The sequence below is a fragment of the Struthio camelus genome, chromosome 2, assembly GCF_040807025.1.
Source record: "Struthio camelus isolate bStrCam1 chromosome 2, bStrCam1.hap1, whole genome shotgun sequence".
In the NCBI taxonomy this organism is placed as follows: domain Eukaryota; kingdom Metazoa; phylum Chordata; class Aves; order Struthioniformes; family Struthionidae; genus Struthio; species Struthio camelus.
This window is the reverse complement of record NC_090943.1, coordinates 52,612,960-52,628,281: the sequence shown is the minus strand read 5'-3', so window position 1 is coordinate 52,628,281 and position 15,322 is coordinate 52,612,960. Positions and strand designations below refer to the sequence as shown.

The following is a 15,322-nucleotide window of genomic DNA, read 5'->3' as shown; positions in this document are numbered from 1 at the left end:
CTGCCACATCATAATGCCCAGCTTTCCAGGCAGAATCTCTGACTAAACAGCAGTAATGGGGTTTCTATTGTGTTTGTACAAAAGTATTGGACCTATTTCACATTTCCAGTTGCTCAGTAAGAGCAGATTCCAAATCAGGGAGCTATCATCTTACCAGGGTCTACATATAGCACGTAGGTGTTCATTGAAGTGGCTTTATGATCATCTTTCATCTCTGTCATGAGCCAGTTAGAATAGAAATGGTCCATTCTGCTGCCGGGAACGTAAAAGGAGTTGGTATAGTTGGCAAATCCATAAATTAAATGAAAAAGTACATTGTGCATCAATACTCACATAATACAAAATATACTGGCAAAACCTGGCTACGAGCATAATTGAACAAAATAATTTTAGGGTTACACTAAGTGGATTCTGGATACAATAAAGTGTATTGTAAATTAAGGAAACAATATATCGCAAATGGCTCTAATGTACATTGCACACATGAGGTAATGGACTGCAATTTTAATCAAGATGCTTTTTAAGAAAAAAAGTGGCTCTGTACAGTTAGTATTTCCTGCAATTTCTCATCATGAAAAGATGCTGTGTTCTAGCTGAGAACACAGGGATATTCAACCCAACAAAGCAACCTTAAGCAAAGAACAGGGAAATACATGTTTTTGCAGTTTATTATTTTTTCTATTTCTGTGGAGAGAACATATTTGTTTCGTGAAAATTGGCATTGTAATAACGTCTGAAAGCAGACACTGTGTGGCATTTTATGGTCGTCCTGCAGGCAGAGAGACTAAACCAACAGTTGCCAAATGACATTCTTTTTTTCTGAAATGGACAGTTGGTTCCGTATCAGCAGTGTTAATGCTAACATTTCAGTGGGGCGATCAGGGCTAGATCAAATGTCCTCAAGTTTGCTTCCTAAAAAAGAAGGCAGATTAGATGGCTGAGAAATCATGCCATATCTCTGCCCTACGACTAAGAAAAATGTAATACATTTATCCTTTCCTCTTGACTATTTTTTTTTCAACTATAAGCTTGGGGCAGGAGAGGTCATATCTTCTTCACATCTACAGATTTTGTCCAGTGTGAACACTCGCGTGCTTTTCTAATACATTCGATGCTGGTCTAACTTTTCCACGCTGAGGATCATTCTTCTTCTGATTTCAATGTAAGGATGATTCAGCTGATACTGAGCACCTCTGAAAGCTTCATTTACGGCCCTCAGTCTTTGTGCCTCATTACTTCAAACATAGTTCTGTTGAATTTTTAAAAATACAATTGATTCACATTCAGGTGGTCCGTAAGCATGACAAGCCGGCATTGGTTAATTTTTTTTTTTTAATGTGGAAGGCAAACCAAAATTTTTCTAGCTTTTATTCTTATTTGAGGGGACTTTTTTGGTTTTGGGGGGGTTTTCTGAAAGTGGAAAGGGAGAGTTGTGACAGACAAGTAAAATAAGCAGCAAATATGTCCACGGCGTGTAAAAACAAATGTCATGACAAGCTTTGATTCTTTTTTCAGATCTGTCATTTACCAGCCATATGATTAATGTAAAGTATTGATCTAGCATGAGCTGATTCTGCCAGATCAAATTACTTTAAAAAATTATGATGGGTTATATAACAGCAAACTTCCTGCTAGAATGAGAATTGTCCTCCCTCTTGTAGCTGGTGTAGAAGAAAATAGGCAACACAAACTCTCTGTAGGATACTCTGGTTGGTCATGTGCTTATGGTCATGTGCTTATGCCTGTTCCAATTCAAATGGATGAATCTGGGAGATGCAGGAGTACACAGATTTGACTGAACTTAGGCAAGTCAGTCTAAATGTTCTGTACCATATCCTCCATATGTTTAAAGATAGGTGCCAGCTTGTTAATGTTTGCTGTGACTGCTTAGACATTCTTAGAAAAAAGATGTTTTTGTACAGTAGGAATGTTTATGTTGATGATCTACACAGAATCAAGTTTCAATTGCCTTTACTCCAAAAATACTTCCACAAAACATGCGGTGCACTTTATGCTTGTCCAAAATAGCAACAGTCAAAATAGAACTCAGATGCTAATATGCCTTCAAGGAGAAGAATTACTAGAGTGTGGAAAACCAGGCTTTTTGTTTTTGCCTATCTCTATTCTTGGACGCTAATTTAAAATTAGGATCAAAAGTTGAAGCAGATTAAAGCAGATTAAAGCAGTTTAAGACTCGGTGCTTCCCAGAAGGATAAGGCTAAGTTAAAAGGATGTTACCAATGGAAATTTAGCTTCACATCATTGATAGTATGCCATTTGAGCATCTGTTGCTGTAAAATATTCATTTTAGCCTCAGTAATCCATAAGGCAGTAAATCAAAACTCACTGATCCTTCAGTCTACCAGAGGAGGGTAGGGATAAAATGGAACTACCAAAAATAGAAAGACTTCAGTCTTGGACTAATGATTTTCAGCGTGAGCTATTCTTAAAACCAGACCTGCTTGGCTAGGAAGGAAGATGCAACCACTTTTAAATCAATTGCTAGCTGGTTTTAAAATGTGTGTAAATAAAGGTTACAACTATTTGGATAAGAGGTGGAGCTGAGTCTACTTTGGTTGCTGTTCTCTTCAGTTCAGAGAGGAAAACTCAGAGAGCTCAAGAAAGTGCTGAGGTGGTGAGCAAAAAGACGTGTAAAAGTTGTGCGATCTGTTTCTGGAAAATCAAGCTCACAGCTGATTTAAAAGGTTGTCATGGTAACACAAACTCAGTAAATACTAAGTCCAAGCCCCATCTGAAGTTCTGAGGCCCAGAAGAAAGAATGGGCTATTATTACTGTGTAAGTCAGTTCAGGATCATATAAATCAAAGTTTCAGAGCAAGGGGTCTGTATTTCCTTTGATGGTCAGAGAGCTCAATAGTTGCTTTCATTCTGGCATCCCATAAGCTAACATTAGTTATGTTGATAGTCTTTGCTAAAAACTGTACAAATACAGGAGACTGCATATGAAAATACATTATAGCAGCTTTACAACTTGGGCTACAATCTGATTGTCAAAGAGAACAAGACTCCCTTATGCAGTGACAAGCAGTGCATAATGAACTCCAACCTTAGGCTCTCTTTCTTCTACAATAGGCTTTTTCTTTCCTGAACTGAGTTTTAAGAAAATATCAATTCATTCCTGTACATACAGGATCGGGCCCACAGACAGCAAGTTTGGGAAACCTGATTGATGGTTCAACAAACCTGAATGTGTTCTGATAGACTGAGGACTTGTATTTTCCCAGGAGCATATGAAGTTTCTTGATGTGTCTCTATAGGACTTTCTTCTGAAGGACAGAAAATACACTGCAGGAGACATACTAAAGAGGGAATAACTTCAAATTTTATAAGAAGTATATTTTTACAGTTGTTAAGGATTGACTAGTGAACCATATTGGTCAATAAGATGAATATTATCTGGCTATTCCTCTTGCTGTCTAAAGAATAGACGTGGACGAAACATCACAGGCATACAAATACAATTTTTGTGCAGGGTTGTGTGTACAGGCACAAGAACGCCATAATGTAAAAATCAGTGTTTCATCCTGTAGTCTGAAAGGTAAGTGAGTTACAAAAATGGTTAGAGGTACAGAAGACATACATATGAAGACAGGACTTATCTGATGATTCATCTCAAAAAAGAAAACAATGAACATCAGACTTGGTAAATAGTGAGTTCCTATGTTATCATGTTACAATTCGTACATATGAAATATGCAGTTATAGACTGTCCTCAGAAACACTGCGTTCTGAAACACGCATGAAACAGGCATGGCAGATATGAAATTTTAGGAGGGATCTGGATGATAAAAGGACAAAATGGCTTGAGGCACTGTTTCCATTCAAAGAGAACACTTAAGTAGAAAACTTCTTAAGTGAGAGCGAGACCAGGGAACCAAGTGAGACAAGCATTTGATGGCTAATATAAATGCTACATAACAACGTTCAGTGCCACACAGAGTTTCATAAAAATGTTGCTAAAATACTCCAGTAGAGGTACTCTCCATTTGTTCAATGAGATGAGAAGATCAGCACCAGGAAGAATAGACCTATTGCTGTCATTGTTGTATCTTGTACAAGTTTCACCGTACAAGCTTGCTGTGATATGAAAGTAGACCTGCTTAGAACAGCCAACTCTCCAACTTAACTTTAACACAGGTATTAACTCTCTACAGGCTGTGTTCCACGTTTCAGTTTCATCAGCATAACTACTTGGGTTAATGGTAGACCCAGATGCTATTCCAAGAAAAATACCTTTTGCTAGGACTCATTCTGTTCTGGCACCTGGTTTAAGCTGTTCTGGCAAAAAAAATAAGCTGGTGTGAGCTGTATCACCACTAAGTGTTTTTGGTCAGACTGATTCGACTCTATTTCTAATCTTTCTTAAGAGTAGACCAAATATGGCTGTGCCAGAATCCTGGGAGGAAGTCTCCAAGGAGAATGTGACTCATTGGGAATTTGAGGCAGGCCCCAGACGAAAATGCGATTCAAAGTTGGTGGAGTGTAAAAAGACAAAATGATAAGGCTTTATGAATGTACTGATTTGCAATATAGCTTCTCCCATTAATTTTTTTTTTTCCTGTGTCATGCCAGGTTTATTGTTTCACTGTCTTCACTAAAGACTAAACACTCTCTTAAAAAGAAAAATTCTCACCATGGTTCGAGTTTGTTTTATTTTCCATATCCTAAGGCACTCTTTTCTAGGACTTTTCATGCCAGCATAAATCTCAGTAATTACATCAACTTTCTATGGAGAAAAACTTGTGTGAGCTGAAAATCAACCACCCTGTCTGGTTTGGAAAGTTCTTCATTGGACTAAGGCTTTAAAAGAGTGGAAGAAATATAAATTACAATGCATTATTTCATTCAAATTCGAACACTTAGTTTTGTCCTCTGAGTCAAGGCTATTTTGCTGTAAGTGGTAGCTCTGGAGAGGCACCGGGAGTACTTCTAAACCAAACATATAATGTGATGAATCTGCCCCTCTGTTGCACTCCATTGTTTTTTTGCTGTTTTTCACCCTTTTTTGGGGGGTAATGTTCCATTTCTTAAAATAAGAAGCCCAAGAGTTGATTACAGCAGACATTACCTTGATACCTAAGCGTTAGGCTTTAACTGTTTGGAGATAGTGTTTTCTACCCTTATAGTCAGAGGGAATAAACTTTCAGTCTTCAGATGTAGATAAGTAGAACTCTATGTCAGCTTCAGTGAGGGGGTATTCCCTGGACAACTCTGAAAAGCTGCTTATGGAATAAGAAATACCATTCAACTCACCTGTCCCCCGGTGGAGTATCACTGCGACACCAAGGTCATTTAAGAATACTGTAATGATAAAAATTGAACACAAAGTATTGAGTATAACCCTTCAAATTAAGGCAGCTCAAAAGGTCACTGAAAGACAATAATGCCTTTCAAAGATAAGATATTAGCAGTCAGCATTGATACCTGCCCTCATTTTTTTTAACTTGATATTGCCTATTAAGCTCGTGGTGGACTATCTCCATTTCAAATAAACATAACACCGTATGAAACGGACTTTCTGAAAGTCAGTACACCTCAGTGCACCTTTCTTCCTGGCCATTCTAAAAAATGAGCCCAGCCCTCTCAGTGAAATTCAATGTTTGCTTTTGTTCTTTTTAACTTTTCTAGATGAGACTGAGGCACACATTGACTATGAAGATAATTTTCCTGATGACAGATCAATACCTATTGTTGAGAATGAACATGGCAATGGCAAAGAGGGACCTGAGCAAGAACAAGAACAACTTTCCTTCACTAAAAGTACAGAGGATGGAAGAACTGGAAGCATGAAAGATGTTACTAAGGACACAGAAACTCCTGAAAAAGGAAGCAAGGCACCAACTGAATCCCCTGTCTCACTCCTGAGCCAAAAAAACTTGTTTTGGTTTCCATCAGAGGCTTTTAGTGAGCCTGAATCAGAGAAAGAGGGAGATGATTCCACTAAAGCACAGTTTTCTGAGGGTGATAACCACATTGGGGTGAAGACAGTCTATGATGAACCTAGCACTAAAATGTTTTATGACAGTGAGGATTTCCCCATTGGGCCCATTCTCACAACCAATGATACAAAGGCAGAGATAGATACAGTTGCCATTACAGATGAGTCATGGTTAGATGGTTATCCTGTAACGCAGGAAGTGGTAGAGGATGATGAAGAGGAGGGAGATAAAGTTGACGGATCGATGGGAACAGAAGAAGACATCATTCTCACAACCGACCAACCAAATCACGTTGAAGTTAGAAAATCAGGCAATGGTAGCCCCGCCCCAGAGGAAGGTTTAACACAGATTGTGGCAGTGACAGCCAGGACAGATGAGGATGGGACCAAAGAGACACCAGTACCACTTACATCAGTGAGTGGTCTGGAGAACCTAACTTTGAGCAGAGGTTATGATGATGCCATGCAGGATCACCCAACTACATCTCTGGAACTTGTGACTCAGGAGCCTGGTACGACGGTGCTGTTTGACATTACCAGTCTAAAGACATCCATGTCAGAAACCTCTGTGGTGGTCAGCCCCTTTGATCACACTCCATATGCAGAAGCAAAAGAAACAACAGCCTACGCAGTACAAGTAGCAACCACTGCGCCAGCTCCAGATATCTTTACTGACACAACATCCCAGGAATTATTTGAGCAAGAAAATCTCACCCAGGGCCTTGGAGAAAAGCTTTTCCCCACTTCTGAACCGTGTGAGGGAGAGGATTGTCCCAAGTCAAGTAAAGGTGCTATCATAGCGGTAGTTGTGATTCTTCTGTGCTTGTTACTGGCTGCAGCTGTACTGGCTGTGTGGTTTTTCAAAAAACGGCAGCAAAAAAATTCAGTCTATAAACTAAACGGAAGGTGTCAACCCAGACATCATTGCTACCACCACTACCACCACCAACACATTGAAATGCAGAAAGTCTAAACTGGAGTGTTTTGGGAGAGATACCAGAAATCAGAAGAAAAAAGTATTGACGCTAGAAGGATCACATGACTCATGGATACTAAAATCCAGCAGTGCAGAAAGCAGAAGAAAAAAAAAAAACCTAAAAGAACATAGAAGACAGAAGAGATTTCAGCTTTTTGAAATCACAGTTTAGCATATCTGACCTTTCAGAGCTAAAGAATCCGTATGTTTTTGTCACAAGGTTCTTTTGGAGACATCAGCAGGACACAATGTGCTTGGTAGTACATCTACAGTTCGTTCCGCTTTTACATTTTGCTCCTAACAATAATAAATTAATTGATTAATTTCTGTGTTACCTGATTATAATCTAATGGCAGGGCTGGTCAGGCCTTTTTGGTCTATTCTCAGTGGACCAGGGAAAGAAGAAGGATGAGAGGACGAGAGAAGGATGTTTTTGGAGCAACCACACATTTGCTGTTTGTTCCTTCTTTTAGAATTCAACCAGACTGGTCAGGGTAACAAATTATTACCTGATGTGTCTTAAAAAGAAAAATTATTTGCTACTGTACTTTAATGGGTAGCACTGCAATGATTACTAAGGTACCTTTTTTCAATGCCATAAAATTAACAAGCCAAAAACATTGGGTCATTATGATATTTTTCTGGAAGGTGTTCTTTTAGCCTTAGCAAAGAAGTGCTGTTCTTATACTAATCTTTTTATAGAAGTCATGATGTCTCCCTGGAATTCAGAGTACTGTAAGTGCCATTCTTCCCTTAATATTAGCAAGAGAGGAGTCAGAACACCCTCAGTCTCAGGTGTTATGATGAATCGCCTCTTATTAAAGAGCCAGACAATGACAAAGCACTTTGCAACCCTGTCTGAAGTCAGTTGCTTTTCTGAAAATAAGTGCTCCATCGTGATACCAACTGATCAAGATGCTGAATTTTAATCCACAGCCAGTAAGTACCTCTGGGCAACTGAAACCTTGTAAAGTATTTCTGCCATACGAACTCTGTGGAATGACTGATTTTCACTGTCCTGTTTTTTAATTAGCTAAGGGATGTATGAGGTGGGCTAAGGTCGGCTATGGGAGATGGGTATCCACTTAGAAAGCTGCTTAATTTGGTGGTTTTAAAGATGAATCAAACCTGGGAAAGAGAGAAATTGCATCCGGCTGATGAAATGCAAGCACTTGGCTTTTAGGCTGGGTGTTAGTGTAAAAATGCAGAGGTTTTTCCAGCTTCATGTTCCATTTCAAACAGTTATTCTGGTGCATTTAATATTAAATATTCTTCCTTACCTTTCTGAATGAACAAGAGAAAGACTGGCAACTGTGAATAATCTGCAGGTCAGAAATGAATTCATCTGCCACTCTACAGCACAGTCTTAGCCAAATTACTGAAGTAGTTCAGCAGATCAAGATATTTGAGCACAAAAAAGTGACTCAGTGGAGTTCACACAGTCTCACATTCTGCCTGGGGTCACAGTGATAATTATCTCTAACTTCATGGAAAATAGACTTTATGAAATGGAGTGCAGAATTTGGCCCATCATACACCCATCAATCTTAAGGCTGGTAAGGAAAATAAAGAATTTTTAAATGACAGCTATACATTATTTTGGAGAATTTGACCTTAGAGTGGCAAGAGTTGGATCTAATTGCCTGGCTAGAGCCACAGTAAATAAAGATCAACAGAAAATGTACAGATTTGTAAATATTGTGTTCCCTGATATACACATGACTTTATGCTTTTAATGCATTCTAGAACATGAAATAACCTAGAATTTCTGTTGTAAACTATTTTTTATGCAGTAATGTTTTTAAAAAAAACAAAGGATTTAGCACTAAGCAACTTTATGGAGACTGTTAACTCAACTAAAACATTCCGTACGTAATCTTGTGGAAATATACTGCAAAATAAACACAGGAACATCCATTAAAAATATTGTTTATCTGAAAGCTACAAATATGCATTACAGTTCTGTGCAGCATCTTTCAAAATTAAATGTCAATACTGTTAGGCTCAGCAGCTGAATATGTAAAAATCAGAGTCAAAATACAATTACAAACACAAACTGTACAGGGATCTTATTTGAAACTTAGAGATACTTATTATTCATGACCAGGAGAAAATGTACATTAACATAATGCTTTGGAGATATTTAAATAAAAATCAAGTTACAAAAAAGGTAAAAGAAGTGCCTGGGTTTGTTTTTGTGCAAATCATCCAGTTTGCCCACAGATTTATGGAGAAAAGAGAAGTCTGTCACTTGGATAATTCTTGTAGAAGACACTTCAATATTAAAAAGTTAGCTGAAAAGTCTCTACCTGGAGCTGCCAGCTCAATTCTGCATAGAAAAACATCTACCCCTTTGCAGCAGCATTTGTTTCTTCTTGCAGTTTTTACTTTACCAGAATGATTCAGGGAGTTTGGGAAAACTAATCAAAAACGGAGGATAAACCATCCATGAATGATACATTTGACTCTAACCTCTTTTTATGTGTGAAACTTCGTTAATTAAAGACAGTAGGGATGGACAACAATAAATGGAGTACAACAAATAGAAAAATCTGAAGATTATAAGGTGAAAATGCAGAGAGGAATTACTTAGTATAGCAAGTAATAGCTAAAAGTACCAGCTGTGGGTTGAAATTAGGAAAGGAAAAAGTAAATGGAGAAATATCAGGAATGATTTTTTAATGGTGATATCTATGCCAGAAGAGAGTGACCTATTGCCTTGTGATGAAAGTCATCTATTATCCCCTTCAAGGGAAGCCATGTTTTACAATTGGTGGGCCAAAACCAGCTTGCCAGTATTAACAAAAAGAAATGGTAGGTGAAGAGAGGACTAAAACATTCTCCCTTTTCCCTCCTCTCCTTTTTCAACAACTACCTATTAAGTGGGCCCACCATTTTATATAAATCATTTCCTGCAGTGTCTGGGCACAGTCCTATATAAATTTGCTACCAGGCAGAATGAGAAGTGACATTGTGAGGTGCCGCATTAAAGCTACTGGGAGACTTTACAGCAGCCAGCCTTTCTCTTGCCAGTGCTTTTGGGATCAAACCCTTGAGGCCAAGAGTTGTTTGCTCCCCTGGATACAGAAACACTAGGATCACTGATTTTAAGTATTCAGTAAGTTCTCAGTCCAAAATCCCCTTTATTTCTGTGGTTGGCTTTCATGGCTAGGTGACAATACATGGCTTATTGCATTGTACAGCTTTATTGCATACCCTTTCTCATATGCTATTAGATTGGGGATTTGTTGCCATGGGCACTGAAGCCAGGAAGGATTGATTTTTTTCTTCAATGAAAAGATTTACTGATTTTTCATTTCCGCTAATTTGTAATGCTAAGATACAACATAGTATGTAGCTATGAAAGACCATAATATGTATCGGTGAATGACCATTTTAAAATTAGTCATGATGAAAACTGACCAGATGACAGTTGTAATACTTGTCAAACTACATGTTTAGCACCAGTTTAGATGATAATAAAATGTTTGATCCCTTTTCATATAAGTGATAGCGAGAATGGGACAAAGGCAGAAAGCCCAGATTTTCTTTATTAGCATTCACATGAAATTACACCTCCGCCCACCCTATTTCCATTCTAAAGTAAGCAAAGTTCCATTACTTTACAAAAGAATTAATCAATAAAAAAGCACATGTTACTTGATGCCATTTAAAAGGTCTACCTAAAAGCTACATCAAAGGGAAGAAAAAGTTAAAAATAATCAAAGAAAATTTATAAAGGTGCTCTCCAAAAAAAGTTTAGTATTTATAAACTTAAAAAACTCAGAATTCTCTACAGAATTTAGTTTCCATATACCACCAGTACTCTAAGGTAGGAGAAGGGAGGAGAGGAGAGATGGGTGTCTAAACCACTGAATATTTCCTTGCCAAAAATAAATAAATAAAAAGGCATCTATTTATTTTATTTTTTTTTTCCTAGGCACTGAAGAGGACTTAAGATACAAAACCCTGATTTGCTGGGGTGTGCAACCCAACTTACTTTGGCTATTTCTTACTTAACTTCTTTTTTGTATACAGCTTAAACTCTCCACACTAGGTCATTCAAGTCTTGAGTCACCAGAAAAAAGAAGTCGCTGTTTAAAGTATGGCAGACAACCAAAAGTTCAGACAGCTGCAATGAAGGATTAGTTGTGGGTTTTTCTCACTGCCTTGCTACAAACTGCATCACAGCTCTATGTTCAAACATTATTAAATGGGAATGTTTTCTCTGGCACCAACTACTTCTCCCCACAGTTTAAGTATTGAATTTTTTTAACTGAAGTAGCTTTGGTTTACAGCTCACATTAGAACTTAAAAACATATTTCCATAGTAGCTGGCATATGCAGGCAACTGTTTATTCTCAGTACCAGCCATAATAAACACTTGTACTTTTATAATCCAACAAATCTTTGTCTAATCACAGCTCAGTCTTCAGAGCTGTAAAATTTGCATGTCATTTAAACCATTTTTAATGAAGACTCTCTACAAAATGATAGATTTTCTAAGTCTGCCTTCACAATCAATACCAACCATAATTAACTGTAATGAATGCAGAAATATACAGTGGGTATTAACTGCGACAATATATTAAGAAGCTTTGTAAAACACGACATGCTATATCATTTTAAGAGAAATAGATTGTCTTGAAGAGATACACGTTTAATTCTATCTAGAAGTTATTCTGGCAAGTATGAAAAAATGACACCTCCTTGGTCAGACAGGCTTTCCACTTGAATTCAGAACAGCATCCGACCAACTTTTAAGTTTATATTTTAGCATTCCAAAGCAGTAAAGCTCTGGAAAAAAGAGCAATTTAAATTCTCTTTTGGCTCATGCATTGTCAACAGGATTAACTAATAATCATTACTGTGAATGAAGGAACCCAGCATGACATTTGAATTCCTGTTGAATTTGCCAGAATTGATCATTCTAAAAGTATTTGTTATTCAAAGCTGATTTTATTGGATATTGGAATCACTGAGACACAGTAAGTATGGAGTCTGTGATGCTATTTTATGAGAAAAGAATTAAACTAAACTTTGAGTAGAACAAAGCACTGCTATCCTTCTTCCCTTTTCAACTGAATACTGATATTCATGAGGATGAAAAAGCAAAAGACATTACTATGTGAAGCATTACTACCAGTAAGAGCAGGTATTACTTTGAAAAAGATCACATACTCTGCACAGTCTGTCAAATACACACATTTCCAACCTGTAATTCTCTTTCCTTGCCCAAGCTTTCGTTCTTACTTAAGAAAGATTCCCCTAACAGCCAGCAGTCTTGTTTTTCACATGACCAAATATCCATTTGGAACCAGACTGACTACGCCAGCATTTGTGACTCAGTTTAATCTTAAGCTTTCAAGAAATTTCCCATCCTGCAGGACTCCATCCAACGAAAGATCAAATACAGGACTCAAATTGTGTAGGGACCTTGTGCTAGCCATCTGCCAGCAGATGAACTTCACGCAGCGTTCACCTACAAATGCTCATTGAATTATTATTTGTTGCTCAGTGCATGGCAGAGCTATTGCAAACTCACTCGTAGGCAGCAGAGGAGGAGCAGAGAGGTCAACAGCAGCTATCCAAATAGCCAGCTTTGTTGTTAGAAATGTGAGCAGTAATTGAAAAGCATAATTGCGCAGCTCCACAACAGGCAATACTGCCAATGAAGTCGATATGAATTTCACTTCCAGGGTCAGCCTAGAGTCAGCAGACACATAGTACCAATGCTGCGTTCGAGTCAGTCACACAAACATGGTGGCTTCAACAAAATGATGCTTCCCTGAGTGTTGGGGACATACTACAAGCCTTGTCAAAAAAAGAAATGGAGATGAAATCTAAACATCCTATCCAGTTAGGCAGAACCTGCTACTGTTAAGGTAGACAATTCACAACTGCAGGAATTTGGGGTCACAGAGGGAGGCAATAACCATATTCCTTCAGCCTCCCAAGAAGAGCTGGCACTATCAGAGAAAAGGAAGAAAAGACAATAATTTACTGCAGCCACATGTAAGTGTTGGCGTATAACAATGGCTGCAGCAAAAAAAAAAAAAAAATCAGTTAAAAGAACCTGAGAATGCTGAAAAAAGCCACAATAAATACTAAAGAACTGGAAGAGGAGCTATTTCCCATTAGAAAAGAACAAGGGTTTGAGAACTACTTGTACTTACTAAGACTGGACTGGCTTGGGACCACATATAGTGGAAATTAAGAAAGCCAGAAAAAATCCACAGACACTTGAACAAAATGAAAAAGGAATCATAGTGCCATTTTAGAAGGCCACAAAGATATCAATTGCCTCCTCAAGTTAAATGGAACAGTAGAGGCTATCAAATTAAATGTACTTAAAAAAAAAAATAAATCACTGGCTAATGGACATCATAGGAAGTCGTGAAATTCCCACCTGAGAATGCACAACGGTAAGAGATTTTAGCTGTAGGACTGAGAGCTGAGGAAACAACTGAACATGAAAAGAAGTCAGCTAAGGAAGCCTTAAAGACAGAATCGCAGGCTTACAAGAAAATTGATAATGCCCAAGAGACTTGCAATGGTTAAATAACTGTTTGATGAAGAGGAAAAATTAGGGTTCGTAGGCCCTAAATGTATCCCTGGTATAACCCCACTAAAGTCAAATGAATCACAAATCAGGTTAACTGTGATGCTCGTTGTCTCCCCAGTAGAATGAAATTATTACAATATTTCACCACATACTATATATTTTAAAAAAGATTATAGCAATCTCTGTTACTGTAAATTAGCATTGGAAAGAAGCGAAGGCAGTTACTTAACTGGAAAGAAATACTTCTGGATGGCATACTAAAAACATTCTGGACCTGATTTTCTGTCGTCTTGCACCCACTGCAGGAGATTCCACTTGCTTTACAAACCGATAAAACCTATTTATAAGCTTTATGCATACACATTATTTCCATACAAGATATATAGTTACAGAAAACATCACGCTCAGTAATCTGAATTATAGGTAACACTCCAAGAGTCTAAGAGTCTTAAAGGCGCTTTGTTTTTGCATTACAGTAGTACCTACAGGCAGCACACAAGTTAGGGCGTCACAGGAAAAAACAGTCAGAAAACAGTCTGTGCTTAGCAGACCCTGTAAGTCAGTTTGGTAAATCATAATGAGAAAAAAAGTAAACTAAAAATATTGTAAAACTAAGGCAATGCAGATGGGAATATCCTCCCCCAGCCAGCTTCATTCCCTTCAGTGGTGGGATTTCTGGATACAAAGGATAGATGAAGATGTATCCAAGATGAAGTTATTTGAGCACATGATTTTAACTTCAATGGTATAGTTCCTGAGGAAAAAATCTGAAGCTGTTCTTCTAAGCAGGTTGGAAAGCACGGAGACAAAAGAAGCTTCCAGAGCAGTAGCCTCTCTCTTGATCACACTCACGTCTTGAACGTGAGAAAACTAGGGATAAAGTAGAGAGGCCACCCCAGCAGAATATTGTAATAGGCATATTTCAGGGTGAAGTAAGTAAATTTATATTTATCATCTGCTTATAAATTTTAAAAGTAAAGTTAAATTCCTAGATAAAATAGCAATAAATGGAGTCCAAATATTATGTAGAACAAAAAGTAAAAAGAAATCTGATACATATTCTGTACGCTGAAGGCATACAGCAAGCCAAATGCTGATCTCATTATCAAAAGTGAAGCTGGGTAGATCTCCTCAAGTTAAAAGGCTCTTGATAGATTCTCAGTTTCAGAATAAAATTTGGCCCACCCATTGACTTCAAATGATTAGTTGTGAGTTTTACTAAAGAAACTAAAAAAAAAAAATCAAACCCGCCAAACATCTTTAACGCACAATTTAACATTTTAAAGTGTTTCATCGTAATCACAGACTGCAGGATACTTTAACTTGATCCTGTGGATTTTTCTTCTTTCTGTCTGTAGCAACTCAAAGGTAGAGCATATGAAAGCTACAGCAGCAGCAGGTCAGCAAGACAGCGCAAGTTCATGTTTTGCCTTTTTAAAACCCTAAAACAGATTTTGTTTTTAGAATTCACTTCTATTCAGCTCAGTTAGGGTTGAGTCAAAAAGGCCCTGAATGCTATGGTCTACCCTTGATGTAAGCAGGATGGAACCACTCGCAGGTCTTGGTCCTTAGAGAGGAAAGACAGGAAAGCAAAGGATGAAACCCTGGATCCTCTGAGGTCAATGGGATTTCTGTTCTTCACTACTCTTGTGCACTCATTCACTGTTCATCTCTAACGCAGTGTCTTTGGGACCCAAAATATTTCTGTATAGGGCCCTGCCCTGTAATCAGTAAAAATGTCAGGAATTGGCATGCAAATATTTTTCATGATTCCACTTCAAATTGCATCAGACTTCACAACTGTACTTATTTTTTGGATGAA

General features: G+C 37.8%; 1 protein-coding gene across 1 annotated transcript in view; it reads left to right on the top strand.

Annotated features, from left to right (window-relative positions):
* SUSD5 (sushi domain containing 5) overlaps nucleotides 1–9,092 on the top strand; it is a 45,150-nt gene extending 36,058 nt beyond the window's left edge. Inside the window, exon 5 of the mRNA XM_009679762.2 lies at nucleotides 5,650–9,092. Coding sequence (XP_009678057.1) covers nucleotides 5,650–6,932 — 1,283 coding nt within the window. The 3' untranslated portion in view covers nucleotides 6,933–9,092. The remainder of the gene's footprint in view (nucleotides 1–5,649) is intronic.
* Nucleotides 9,093–15,322: the final 6,230 nt, after the last annotated feature.